This window comes from Oncorhynchus kisutch, linkage group LG29, assembly GCF_002021735.2.
Source record: "Oncorhynchus kisutch isolate 150728-3 linkage group LG29, Okis_V2, whole genome shotgun sequence".
Taxonomy (NCBI): Eukaryota; Metazoa; Chordata; class Actinopteri; order Salmoniformes; family Salmonidae; genus Oncorhynchus; species Oncorhynchus kisutch.
In genome coordinates, this window is record NC_034202.2 from 6,090,742 (window position 1) to 6,104,829 (window position 14,088).

The 14,088-nt window shown below is 41.8% G+C and overlaps 1 protein-coding gene across 2 annotated transcripts in view; it reads left to right on the plus strand.

Moving 5' to 3' along the window:
- LOC109873739 (microtubule-associated serine/threonine-protein kinase 3) overlaps positions 1–14,088 on the plus strand; it is a 191,285-nt gene that overhangs the window by 29,276 nt on the left and 147,921 nt on the right. For both annotated transcript variants that reach the window (XM_031808930.1, XM_020465436.2), the window contains exon 2: positions 8,346–8,499. In XM_031808930.1, coding sequence (XP_031664790.1) covers positions 8,346–8,499 — 154 coding nt within the window. The remainder of the gene's footprint in view (positions 1–8,345; positions 8,500–14,088) is intronic.

Sequence of the window (14,088 nt, forward strand, 5' to 3'; positions counted from 1 at the left end):
TATCTTTTAAATATGAAACCCCTTGTATAAATAACAAGTTTACTCATTCATTTGATTGTCATCATTACTATACACTTCCATCACCCGTTGACTTTACAATACTTTGTATAGATGTAACTAACTACCTTCTAGGTGTCACCTTAACACAACTGCTGTATGACATTGTTTTTATGACGCGCAGATGGTTAGCGTTACCCTGACTGCTTTCCTTTCTAGATTTGTAGCCGTTTCCTCTTTTAGGCTGATATACAGACCCAACGGTAGTTTGAGGGTCATCCTGAGCTTGGAAATATTTCACCCTAGACCATAGGTTAGGTTTACTTTGATTGGGTCATTCAGGCTGTCCTTCAATAACAGATTTGTCTGATATTACTGACCAAGACAGACAGGCAGACTTTTGAGTTGTCAACCTGGAGGGGGACTGTTTTTTGCGTGTCCCTAAGCTGCTTACAGAGGTCTCAGTGCTGAGACTGAGTTATAATCGGTCTTTCCTTCTAAATTACACAACACAGCACCCTGTTACATTACTGTCATTCATCTTTGTTGATTTCCCTTGAACCCCCCCACAAATAGGCCCAAATCCTGCTGATACTCTTCTCGGTAGGACTGAAAATAACTGGGTTGTGTTTATTATGCACCAAACCAAAGAAATCGGACTGAAACGGAAGGACAACCTGGACTTACCCAATAAGCAACAATCCTTTTTATTTTGTGCTTTGCTTTGGTTTTAATGCATTGTTTTTAGTGTGGCCTTTAAAATATTGCTGGACTTGTTTTGTCAGAATTGTACCCAATGGGCGACGAGTAGTGACATGACGGCAATTCGCTGTAACCACACCGTTTTGAAGCCCCTACCTGAATATCAGAGTAGTACATGTTTGACAGATTAGATTGGTTGGCTGATCCTTGATTGGGTTACGACTCTTCTCTTGGGTCTGCTTAGTTAGTGCAACCTGCAAACCACACACTCTAGACAATTTATTGGATAATGTGTAATATGTCTTCATAAAGAAGTAAATGAATTCTTCATAGACATGAGTATATGAGGGGGAATTATTTAAAGGGATTTGCATATGGAACTCCTGGCTATCGCCAGTCCTGTTTTTATTATTATTATGGAAGTAGGAGTTCATCCAGTCAAGTCAGACGATGAATGATACACCTCCCAAATGAGTTCTGTTTGTTATGCCTCAATTTGTTTTTATTGAACTTAGCTGTACTCTGGAGCAGCACTTCTCGAAAATGTCTGGCCCCAGCCCAATCATGACCTCATTTGATTTGACTATGGCTGTTTTTAAAGTCCATCTGTGTTAAGTCTTATCTGCCTTTTTATCACAACGAGTCTGGTTAATGATCAATAGTACCTTTTAATAAGGGATGTTTGAATACTCTCACAGTGGTGGGATGGCACCCAAATATGTGAGTTATATATATTTTTTCTTCCACACAACAAATGGTCTAGTACCTCGTGTTTTTTACAACGTTGCTGCAGAAGTTAACAGTAAGAATGAACTTTCAGAAAATTACCAAAGCACTTCATAGGCCCACATCACAATATACACAAATCGACGGAAACGTTTTTTAGTGGTCTTGTCATTGAATCGCGGGACTTTTTCAAAACTTTTCCACCTAGTCAGACTAAACGCATTGAAAGCAGCGAAGGACCAATGTCAAACAAGCCACAGTAAATACACCATCCGTTCAATTCTAAACCAACTATTCATGCCTGCTGCTGATGAAGTAGTCTTGTTTAGTATGGCATAGTGGTGTTGAGCTTTCAAAAGTCTGCATTTTTAATAGATTTCACCTGCCTTCTAATTAAACAAATTGACAAAGTCTGTGTTCTAGAATGCTGAAAAATATGGTTCGGTTCAAGAGGGTGCTATGTGTGAACTTCTTTTACTCTGTTATTATAATCAATATGAATGATATTTCAACCTAAATACGCTTGTACTCGACAGTGTTCATGTGTTTGGGAAAATGACAAGCTTGTGACACTTGTCTGATTTAATTCATCTTGCGTTTGATTTCATTCTTTTACATTCTCCATGGTAATCACAATGTAACAAATAATCACACACTGGTTGTAACTTCGGTGAATTAACGAGTGTGAAAACAGCCATATAACATTGTCAACAGCCTAAGTGTGCACATTTTGATATCTTACTTTTCATTTACCTTCGTTGCTCTCTACTTTCTCCGTTTGGCACCCTGGTCAAAAATGGTGTGTGCCCTAGCAAAGTCGAAACCACTGCGAAATGTTAAGTATGGCTTAATCTGCCAGCACAGGTTGGCACAGGTGGAATGATCCTGTCTATCTCTCTGTCTAGGCAGTCTGGCATGATCATGTAATCAAAACAGTGCTAGAAATACACCTCTTTTGTTTTCAATCAAGATCTCAGCGATCACTGCCTCATTGCCTTCGTGCTTCTCCACCTGCATTGCTTGCTGTTTGGGGTTTTAGGCTGGGTTTCTGTACAGCACTTTGAGATATCAGCTGATGTACGAAAGGCTATATAAATTATAATAAATAAACTTTTTTTTTTGATTGCCTGCATCCGTAATGGTCTGCGGTCAAACAACCACCCCTCATCACTGTCAAAAGCTCCCTAAAACACTTCAGCGGGCAGGACTTTCTAATCAACCTGGCCCGGGTATCTTGGAAGGATATTGAACTCATTCCGTCAGTAGAGGATGCCTGGTTATTCTTTAAAAGTGCCTTCCTCACCATCTTAAATAAGCATGCCCCATTCAAAAAATTTAGAACCAAGAACAGATATAGTCCTTAGTTCTCTCCAGACCTGACTGCCCTTGACCAGCACAAAACATCCTGTGGCGTTCTGCATTAGCATCGAACAGCCCCCGTGATATGCAACTTTTCAGGGAAGTTCGGAAAGCTAAGGCTAGCTTTTTCAAGCAGAAATTTGCATCCTGTAGCACAAACTCCCAAAGGTTCTGGGACACTGTAAAGTCCATGGAGAATAAGAGCACCTCCTCCCAACTGCCCACTGCACTGAGGCTAGGAAACACTTTTACCACCGATAAATTAATAATTCAGAATTTCAATAAGCATTTTTCTACTGCTGGCCATGCTTTACACCTGGCTACCCCTACCCCGGTCAACAGCCCTGCTGAAAAATATAGATTTTTCTACTGTATTATTGATTGTATGTTTGTTTATTCCATTTGTAACTCTGTGTTGTATGTGTTGAACTGCTTTGCTTTATCTTGGCCAGGTCGCAGTTGCAAATGAGAACTTGTTCTCAACTAGCCTACCTGGTTAAATAAACGTGAAATAAAAAAATAAAAATAAACAGCGCTGTGAAGCAAGTGTTGCTAAGAGCTGCTGGTAAACGCAGTAAAGTTTGAATGAATGCTTACGAGCCTGCTGCCACCTACCACTGCTCAGTCAGACTGCTCTATCAAATTTCAAATCATAGACTTTATTATAGTATGATAAACACAGAAATATAAGCCTTTGCTCATTATGGTCAAACTTTCATTTAGAAAACAATCGTTATTCTTCAAATCAAATCAAATCAAATTGTTTTTGTCACATACACATGGTTAGCAGATGTTAATGCGAGTGTAGCGAAATGCTTGTGCTTCTAGTTCCGACAATGCAGTAATAACCAACGAGTAATCTAGCTAACAATTCCAAAACTACTACCTTATAGACACAAGTGTAAGGGGATAAAGAATATGTACATAAAGATATATGAATGAGTGATGGTACAGAGCGGCATAGGCAGGATGCAGTAGATGGTATTGAGTACAGTGTATACATTCGAGATGAGTATGTAAACAAAGTGGCATAGTTTAAAGTGGCTAGTGATACATGTATTACATAAAGATGCAGTAGATGATATAGAGTACAGTATATACGTATACATATGAGATAAATAATGTAGGGTATGTAAACATTATATTAAGTAGCATTGTTTAAAGTGGCTAGTGATATATTTTACATCAATTCCCATCAATTCCCATTATTAAAGTGGTTGGAGTTGAGTCAGTGTGTTGGCAGCAGCCACTCAATGTTAGTGGTGGCTGTTTAACAGTCTGATGGCCTTGAGATAGAAGCTGTTTTTCAGTCTCTCGGTCACAGCTTTGATGCACCTGTACTGACCTCGCCTTCTGGATGATAGCGGGGTGAACAGGCAGTGGCTCGGGTGGTTGCTGTCCTTGATGATCTTTATGGCCTTCCTTTGACATCGGGTGGTGTAGGTGGCCTGGAGGGCAGGTAATTTGCCCCCGGTGATGCATTGTGCAGACCTCACTACCCTCTGGAAAGCCTTACGGTTGTGGGCGGAGCAGTTGCCGTACCAGGCGGTGATACAGCCCGACAGGATGCTCTCGATTGTGCATCTGTAGAAGTTTGTGAGTGCTTTTGGTGACAAGCCAAATTTCTTCAGCCTCCTGAGGTTGAAGAGGCGCTGCTGCGCCTTCTTCACGATGCTGTCTGTGTGGGTGGACCAATTCAGTTTGTCTGTGATGTGTACGCCGAGGAACTTAAAACTTACTACCCTCTCCACTACTGTTCCATCGATGTGGATAGGGGGGTGTTCCCTCTGCTGTTTCCTGAAGTCCACAATCATCTCCCTTAGTTTTGTTGACGTTGAGTGTGAGGTTATTTTCCTGACACCACACTCCGAGGGCCCTCACCTCCTCCCTGTAGGCCGTCTCGTCGTTGTTGGTAATCAAGCCTACCACTGTTGTGTTGTCCGCAAACCTGATGATTGAGTTGGAGGCGTGCGTGGCCACGCAGTCGTGGGTGAACAGGGAGTACAGGAGAGGGCTCAGAACACACCCTTGTGGGGCCCCAGTGTTGAGGATCAGCAGGTTGGAGATGTTGTTACCTACCCTCACCACCTGGGGGCGGCCCGTCAGGAAGTCCAGTACCCAGTTGCACAGTGCGGGGTCGAGAACCAGGGTCTCGAGCTTGACGACGAGTTTGGAGGGTACTATGGTGTTAAATGCTGAGCTGTAGTCGATGAACAGCATTCTCACATAGGTATTCCTCTTGTCCAGATGGGTTAGGGCAGTGTGCAGTGTAGTTGAGATTGCATCGCCTGTGGACCTATTTGGGCGGTAAGCAAATTGGAGTGGGTCTAGGGTGTCAGGTAGGGTGGAGGTGATATGGTCCTTGACTAGTCTCTAAAAGCACTTCATGATGACGGAAGTGAGTGTTACGGGGTGGTAGTCATTTAGCTCAGTTACCTTTAGCTTTCTTGGGAACAGGAACAATGGTGGCCCTCTTGAAGCATGTGGGAACAGCAGACTGGGATAGGGATCGATTGAATATGTCTGTAAACACACCAGCCAGCTGGTCTGCGCATGCTCTGAGGGCGCGGCTGAGGATGCCGTGGGCCTGCAGCCTTGCGAGGGCTAACACGTTTAAATGTTTTACTCACCTCGGCTGCAGTGAAGGAGAGTCCGCATGTTTTGGTTGCGGGCCATGTCAGTGGCACTGTATTGTCCTCAAAGCGGGCAAAAAAGTTATTTAGTCTGTCTGGGAGCAAGGCATCCTGGTCCGTGACTGGGCTGGTTTTCTTTTTGTAATCTGTGATTGACTGTAGACCCTGCCAATGAAATACCAGTACAGAACAGTTCCGTATTTTATCGAACGGGTGACAACCCTAAGTCTAAATATTGCTGTTACATTGCACAACCTTCAATATTATGTCATAATTATGTAAAATTCTTGCAAATTAGTTGCCATATAACCTGACTCTGCATGCAATGAACGCAAGAGAAGTGAGGCAGTTTCCCTAGTTAATATTGCCTGCTGACATGAATTTCTTTTAACTACATATGCAGGTTTAAAAATATATACTTCTGTGTATTGATTTTAAGAAAGGCTTTGATGTTTATGGTTAGGTACATTCGTGTGACGATTGTGCTTTTTTTCACATGCGCTTTTGTTAAATCATCCCCCGTTTGGCGTAGTAGGCTATGATTCGATGATGAATGAACAGGCACCGCATTGATTATATGCAACACAGGACAAGCTAGTTAACCTAGTAATATCATCAACCATGTGTATGTAGTTAACTAGTGATTTATGTGAAGATTGTTTTTTATAAGATAAGTTTAATGCTAGCTAGCAACTTACCTTGGCTCCTTGCTGCACTGGCGTAACAGGTGGTCAACGTGCCTCGCAGTTTCCTCATGGAATGCAATGTAATCGGCCATAATCGGCGTCTAAAATGACAATTACCCATTATGAAAACTTGAAATCGTCTCTATTTAATTGGCCATGCCGATTTTAATCGGTCGACCTCTAGAATACTTATATATATATACACACACACACACACACACACACACACACACACACACACACACACAGTTGAAGTCGGAAGTTTACATACACCTTAGCCAAATACATTTAGTTACAAATACATTAGTTTTTCTGAATTCCTGACATTTAATCCTAGTAAAAAATTATTTGTCTTAAATTCACCATTTTATTTTAAGAATGTGAAATTTCAGAATAATAGTAGAGAATTATTTCAGCTTTTATTTCTTTCATCACATTCCCAGTGGGTCAGAAGTTTATTTACACTCAATTAGTGTTTGGTAGCATTGCCTTTAAATTGTTTAACTTGGGTCAAACGTTTCGGGTAGCCTTCCACAAGCTTCCCACAATAAGTTAGGTGAATTTTGGCCCATTCCTTCTGACAGAGCTGGTGTAGCTGAGTCAGGTTTGTGGGCTTCCTTGCTTGCACACGCTTTTTCAGTTCTGCCCGCACATTTTCCATGGGATTGAGGTCAGGGCTTTGTGATGGCCACTCTAATACCTTGACTTTGTTGTCCTTAAGCCATTTTGCCACAACCTTGGAAGTATGCTTGGGGTCATTGTCCATTAGGAAAACCCATTTGCGTCCAAGCTTTAACTTCCTGACTGATGTCTTGAGATGTTGCTTCAATATATCCACATAATTTTCCTGCCTCATGAAGCCATCTATCTTGTGAAGTGCACCAGTCCCTCCTGCAGCAAATGTCATGTTAATTGGTGTTGGACCCCAGGAAGATTAGCTAATGTGGATCCTAATAAAAATTACAAAAATTACCTTATCACAACACAACTGATAGGCTCAAATGCATTAAGAAGGAAAGAAATTCCACAAATTATTTTTTAACAAGACACACCTGTTAATTGAAATGCATTCTAGGTGACTAACTTATGAAGCTGGTTGAGAGAATGCCAAAAGTGTGCAAAGCTGTCATCAAGGCAAAGGGTGGCTACTTTGAAGAACCTCAAATATAAAATATATTTTGATTTGTTCAACACTTTTTTTGCTTACTACATGATTTCATGTGTCATTTCATGTTTTTGATGTCTTCACTATTCTACAATGTATAAAATAGTAAAAATAAAGAAAAACCCTTGAATGATTACTTGTGTCCAGACTTTTGACTGATACTGTATATATATATTTGCTACTGCTCGACGGTCGACCAGTCGACTAATTGGGGTCAGCCCTTATTGATTGATTCACCGTAATGAATGAGATACCAACATGTTTTGCAATTGCATTTTTGGGGATTATGTTCCCATTACTGTTTTCACCACCTAACATAAGGAGACACAATGTTAATTAATTAGTTATTTTAATCCAATTTAGAATAAGGCTGTAATGTAACAATGTGGAAAAATTTAAGGGGTCTTAATACTTTCCGAATATACTGTATATCATAATACAATGACATATGAAGAAATTAAATTGGATTATTATCAATGACTTATCAACAGCTGTAACAAGTTGTTCAGCATTGGAAATCCTCACTGGCACTCAACACTAAATACCTTCTCCAAGCTAGCTAACCACTGTAGCTATTATTGACACCACATTTACTCATCAATAGGTTTTACAAGGATGATGCAACATTTTCCTAAGTGTGCAATGCAACACATATTACAGTGTTTGTGTACACAAGGATTTGATCATGCACAGAGTTTTTTTTTTTTTACAACTGTACATTGTACTCTCACTGGGCGGCTATTTGTGATGTTAGTCATCTCTACCATTGTTGTGTCGTGGGATTGTATGCTTGCATGATAATTCAGCACCTTAGCTGTACTGTATGGTCTACTGTTTGCTGCTCGCACAAGTGATCTCTAATCAGGCTTGAGTGATACAGAACCAAGTAAAAAATGTTCACCAACGTCCGCCTTCAGCCCCACCACCGTTCACCTAACCCCCGTGGCTTCTAAACTACCAAGTTCCTGTGACAATTTCTTCAATATGAATTGGCCATAACCCACCAGTGTGGTTCTTGATCCACAATTTGGGAGCCATTGACCTAACTTAACCACCATCTGTCCTCCTCTCCTGCAGTTGGATAACATCCTGTACCCTCCGTCCATGTCCTTCCGGAAGTCCACCAACCCGGAGGTCATCCACGGCGTGGGCCTCGCCCTCAAATTCAAGAGACCGCTCTGTGAGGACGGCAAGAACCTCCGTAGGGGGAGCCTAGGGAGCGCTCTCACAGGTAATAACCACAGGGCCGGGCCCTGCAGGTGCACATACAGTGTACACACACACACAAGCATATGCAAAAACACAATAATATATATATATATGCATGCACGCACACTAGTGTTCCATGATCTACCAAAACCTCTGTACCTTTTTGATACTAGAACATGATCGGTTTGGTACTATTTTTTTAAAAACTTCCAGTACTAATATTGAATGTGTCTCAGGTTGTCTAAGGCACTGCATCTCAGTGCTAGAGGCATCACTACAGACCCTGCTTCAATCCCGGGCTGTATCACAACCGGCCGTGATCAGGAGTCCCATAGGATGGCGCACAATTGGCCCAGCGTCGTCCGGGTTGGAGGAGGGTTTGGCCAGGGTAGGCGGACATTGTAAAATTCTTATTCCCAGCTCTAGCCTATCCCGAGGAACCACTGCACTCACTGGGAGTCAGGGCTGCATCGCCACTCATGCTGCACAGAAGTTAACACACTTGAATAATGCAACATGAAATGTTGCATGTGTTAATTACTGTTCGCAAAACCATGTCCATTACAGGCCAGAACACAATGAAGATACCGGGAGCTTCCAGCTCCGTAGGCTAACTCTCCTTGCTAGCGTACAGCTGAAGCTAACATCAATGAAGATACTGGTAGCTTCCAACTTCGTAGGCTAACTCTCCTTGCTAGCGTACAGCTGAAGCTAACATCAATGAAGATACTGGTAGCTTCCACCTTCGTAGGCTAACTCTCCTTGCTAGCGTACAGCTGAAGCTAACATCAATGAAGATACCGGTAGCTTCCAGCTTCGTAGGCTAACTCTCCTTGCTAGCGTACAGCTGAAGCTAACATCAATGAAGATACCGGTAGCTTCCAACTTCGTAGGCTAACTCTCCTTGCTAGCGTACAGCTGAAGGTAACATCAATTCCCTACCCTAGTACCTTGTTTGTGATCATATGCAAACCTTAATGCAAAAATGTTGCTGATTTCAAAGCTGTTTGTCACAAAATGTCATTCATTCACTTTGTGTCCCAGCCTCCGGTCTCTCTCAATCATTTGCATATGTGCTTTAGTGTCGAACTGACTGTTAGTGAATGACGTCATGGATCTTAAAGAGACAGTGCACACTTTTATAAAAGGAAAGATTGCTGCTTCTATGCAAATGTTGTTGATCAGTACGATAAAATGAGTCCCAAATGGTAGGGAAACAGATTGCTTTTCATCTGGTGTCCCATGAAATAACTCAATGTATGCACACAGTCGTATTGAATATGCATTTGCCTCCTATTGTGAATAGGCTTAGGCTACATCTAGATTTACCTAGTTTAATAATGTGGTGAGGGGTGACCTGGAGCTGTGCTCCGACCGGGGCACTAATTAGGGATTTACTCTCCTGGCTGGTGTGTGATGAGTGCTGATGAGGAAGCCATCTCCGGATCATCGTTTTCCTTCCTGTCTCTGTGTGTCATCCTGTTTTACCGTCCGACCCTCCAGGCCTTACAGCAAGGCACCGGATGCCACGGGGAGGAGGCGTGTCGTAGAACACCGGGGTCATGTTCAGGAGGGCACACTGTAGGATAAAAGAGGAAACAACAATCTTTGTTCTCATTGGACAAGTCCAGGTTGAGCCTCTGGGTTTCAAAAAGATGTGAATCGACTTTTCCCTACTAAACAGGATGCAGGTAGAAAAGCAAAGGATGTTTTCTTTAACTGAGGCGTGTCCTATTTCTAAGTGACGAGGTAGATAACTGTTGCAGAGGGAAAAGGCATCGATGGAGAAGGGAAAATATTTCCACCTGAAATAATTGGTGACTGTAAGACACACACACACAAAGTGATGTTCCCTAGGTTTAATAACAGAGAAATTACCCCCCCCCCCCCCCCAACCCTACCTGAAGTTAAGTGCTTTTGTGCTGGGAGGTCACCATACATGGAGTTGGATGAGAATCCTCTTCAACATCACATTTCCGTCAGCCTCTTTGAAATGCATGAGGAAAGGCCCATTCGCAAGGCAGGACGTTTTGGTAATGCAAGGCTCATGCATGTGTAATGTCCCTGTGCATTATGCATGTGTAATAGCCTCTTTCCATGAGTCAGGCAGGCTCTTATACATGTGAGAAGAAATCGGGAGATGGTGGAGATGGGAGATATGTTTTTTTCCAGAGATTGGAAAGGCTAAATGGTTGGTTAATGTGTAAAGGATGATGCCTGAGGTATAGGGCAACCACGTCACGCGCACACACAAATGCATGCACGCAGACATACAGGCATACAGAACATTTTACATCTCACCATGGTTTTACTTTGTTGGTCTTGATTTGTGTTGAATAGCTTCTCCGTGATGTGTTGGTACTTGTTTTTGACGTTTCATTTGAACTCGTCTGTTGCTCTCATTTTCCATTGCCACTTCAGGCGCCCATTTAGTTTAGAGTTGTACCGTCTCATTTTGCATCCTACGCAATGGGACAATCAGGCTTTATAGCTAGTTAGCTGTCTGAGTTGGCGCGATTTGTCAGTGTTCATGTTGGGCTAAGTCTTCCTAGTGCTGTAGACCAGAGCAGATCAGGTGAAGTGTTTACCAAGAAAGTCTTAATGCGGTCAGTGTGAAAGAAGACTATGTTCTCTATTGCTGTCTGTCTGGGTCTAATGGTCAGAGCTGGCAGAGCTCTGCTTACTCAGGCTATACGTTGGGCGACATGGAACTTTGTTGAGCATATTTTGATTTGACTTTCGCAGCCACCCATATAGGCTACATTTTGCAGCCGTTCATGTACATTTTGCAGCCATTCATGTACATTTTGCAGCCACCCATATACAGTGCCTTCAGAAAGTATTCATACCCCTTGACTTATTCCACATTTTGCTGTTGCAGCCTGACTTCAAAATGTATTTGTATTCTCACCCATCTACACACACAACTCCATAATGACTAAGTGAAAACATGTTTTTAGAAATGTTTGGAAAGTTCTTTTAAATGAAATAAATAAAATGTGTAAATATTCAAATCCATGAGTCATTACATGTTAGAATCACCTTTTGGCAGCTGTGAGTCTTTCTGGGTAAGTCTTTATGAGCGTTGCACACCTGGATTGTACAATATTTGCCCATTATTCTTCAAGTTCTGTCAAATTAGTTGATCATAGCTAGACAACTATTTTCAAGTCTTGCCATAGATTTTAAGCAGATTTAAGTCAAAACTGTAACTCGGCCACTCAACATTCACCAACATTCACCATCGTCTTGGTAAGCAACTCCAAGTGTAGATTAGGCCTTGTGTTTTAGGTTAATGTCCTGCTGAAAGGTGGATTCATCTCCCAGTGTCTAGTGGAAAGCAGACTGAACCAGGTTTACCTCTAGGATTTGGCCTGTGCGTTTCTTTTTTCATCCTGAAAAACTCACCAGTCCTTAACGATTACAAGCATACCCATAACATGAAGCATCCAGCACTATGCTTGAACATATGGCGAGTAGTACTCTAATGCAACACTTTGTGTTCAGGACAAAAAGTGTATTGCTTTGCCACATTTTTTGCAGCATTACTTTAGTGCCTTGTTGCAAACAGGGTGCATGTTTTTGGAATATTTTTATTCTGTACAGGCTTCCTTATTTTCAGACTGTCAATTCCGTTGTTGTTGATCCATCTTCAGTGTTCTCCTATCACAGCCTTTAAACTCTGTAACTGTTTTAGAGTCACCATTGACCTCATGGTGAAATCCCTGAGCGGTTTCCTTCCTCTCCGGCAACTCTGCTAGAAAGTACGCCTATATCTTTGTAGTGACTAGGTGTATTGATACACCATCCAAAGTGTAATTACAATGAACAAAAAATATAAATGCAACATGCAACAATTTCATTGATTTTACTGAGTTACAGTTCATAAAAGGAAATCAGTCAATTTAAATAAATTCATTAGGCCCAAATCTATGGATTTCACATGACTGGGAATACAGCTATGCATCTGTTGGTCACATATCTTTAAAAAAGAAAGTAGGGACATGGATCAGAAAACCAGTCAGTATCTTGTGTGACCTCTTGCCTCATGCAGTGCAGCACATCTCCATCACATAGAGTTGATCAGGCTGTTGATTGTGACCTGTGGAATGTTGTCCCACTCTTCAATGGCTGTGCAAAGTTGCTGGATGTTGGCGGGAACTGAAAATCACCTCCAGCATCATTTTAAAGAATTTGGCAGTGCGTTCAACCGGCCCCATAACTGCAGATCACGTGTATGGCGTCGTGTGGGCGAGCTGTTTGCTGATGTCAACGTTGAGTGCCCCATGGTGGCGGTGGGGTTATGGTATGGGCAGGCATAAGCTACGGACAACGATCACAATTTGCATTTTATCAATGGCAATTTGAATTGTCGTGCCATTCATCGTACACGTCTAGTGAGTATGCAGGCCATGGAAGAACTGGGACATTTTCAGCTTCCTGGAATTGTGTACAGGTCCTTGCGATATGGAGCTTTGCATTATCATGCTGAAACATGAGGTGATGGCGGTGGATGAATGACACGACAATGGGCCTCAGGATCTCATCACGGTGTCTCTGTGCATTCAAATTGCCATCGATAAAAGGCAATTGTGTTCATTGTCTGTATTTTATGCCTGCCCATACTCTAACCCAAGTGCCACCATGGGGCACTCTGTTCACAACGTGTTGTGACAAAACTGCACATCTTAGAGTGGCCTTTTATTGTCCCCAGCATAAGGTGCACCTGTGTAAACATCATGCTGATTAGCTTCCTGATATGCCACACCTGTCAGGTGGATGGATTATCTTGGCAAAAGAGAAATGCTCACTAATGGGGATGTAAACAGATTTGAACTCAACATTTGAGAGAAATACATTTTTATGTGTGTGTGGAACATTCCTGGGATATTTTATTTCAGCTCATGAAACATGGGACCAACACTTTACATGTGGTGTTCATATTTTTGTTCAGTGTAATAACTTCACTGTGCTCAAAGGGATATTCAAAAAAGAATATATATATATATATATTTACTTTTCTACCAATAGGTGCCCTTCCTTGTGAGGCAATTGGAAAACCTCTCTGGTCTTTGTGGTTGAATCTGTGTTAGAAATGCACTGCACAGCTGAGGGACCTTACAATTATCTGTATGTGTGGTGTACAGAGATGAGGTAATCATATAAAAAAATCACGTTAAACACTTATTGCAACCAGAGTAAGTCGATGCAATTTATGTGACTTATGCAATTTTTTGTTATCCTGAACTTGTTTAGGCTTGCCATAACAAAGGGGTTGTGAATACCTATCGACTCAACATTTCAGCTTTTCATTTGCAATTAATTTGTAAAACTTTAGAAAACACAATTCCACATTATGGGGTATTGTGTGTAGGCCAGTGACAAAAAAAATCTCAATTTAATCCATTTTAAATTCAGGCTATAACATAACAAAATGTGGAAAAAGACAAGGGGTGTGAATACTTTCTGAAGGCACTGTACATTACAAATCACAAGGTCTCATCGAACTCCAGTCCCTTGAAGGCAACACATGCAGACGTTCTTACTTCATTTATACCAGTCATCCAACAGACTCCCATTCAGAGCGACATGCTGACATTCCTGCCCCCTG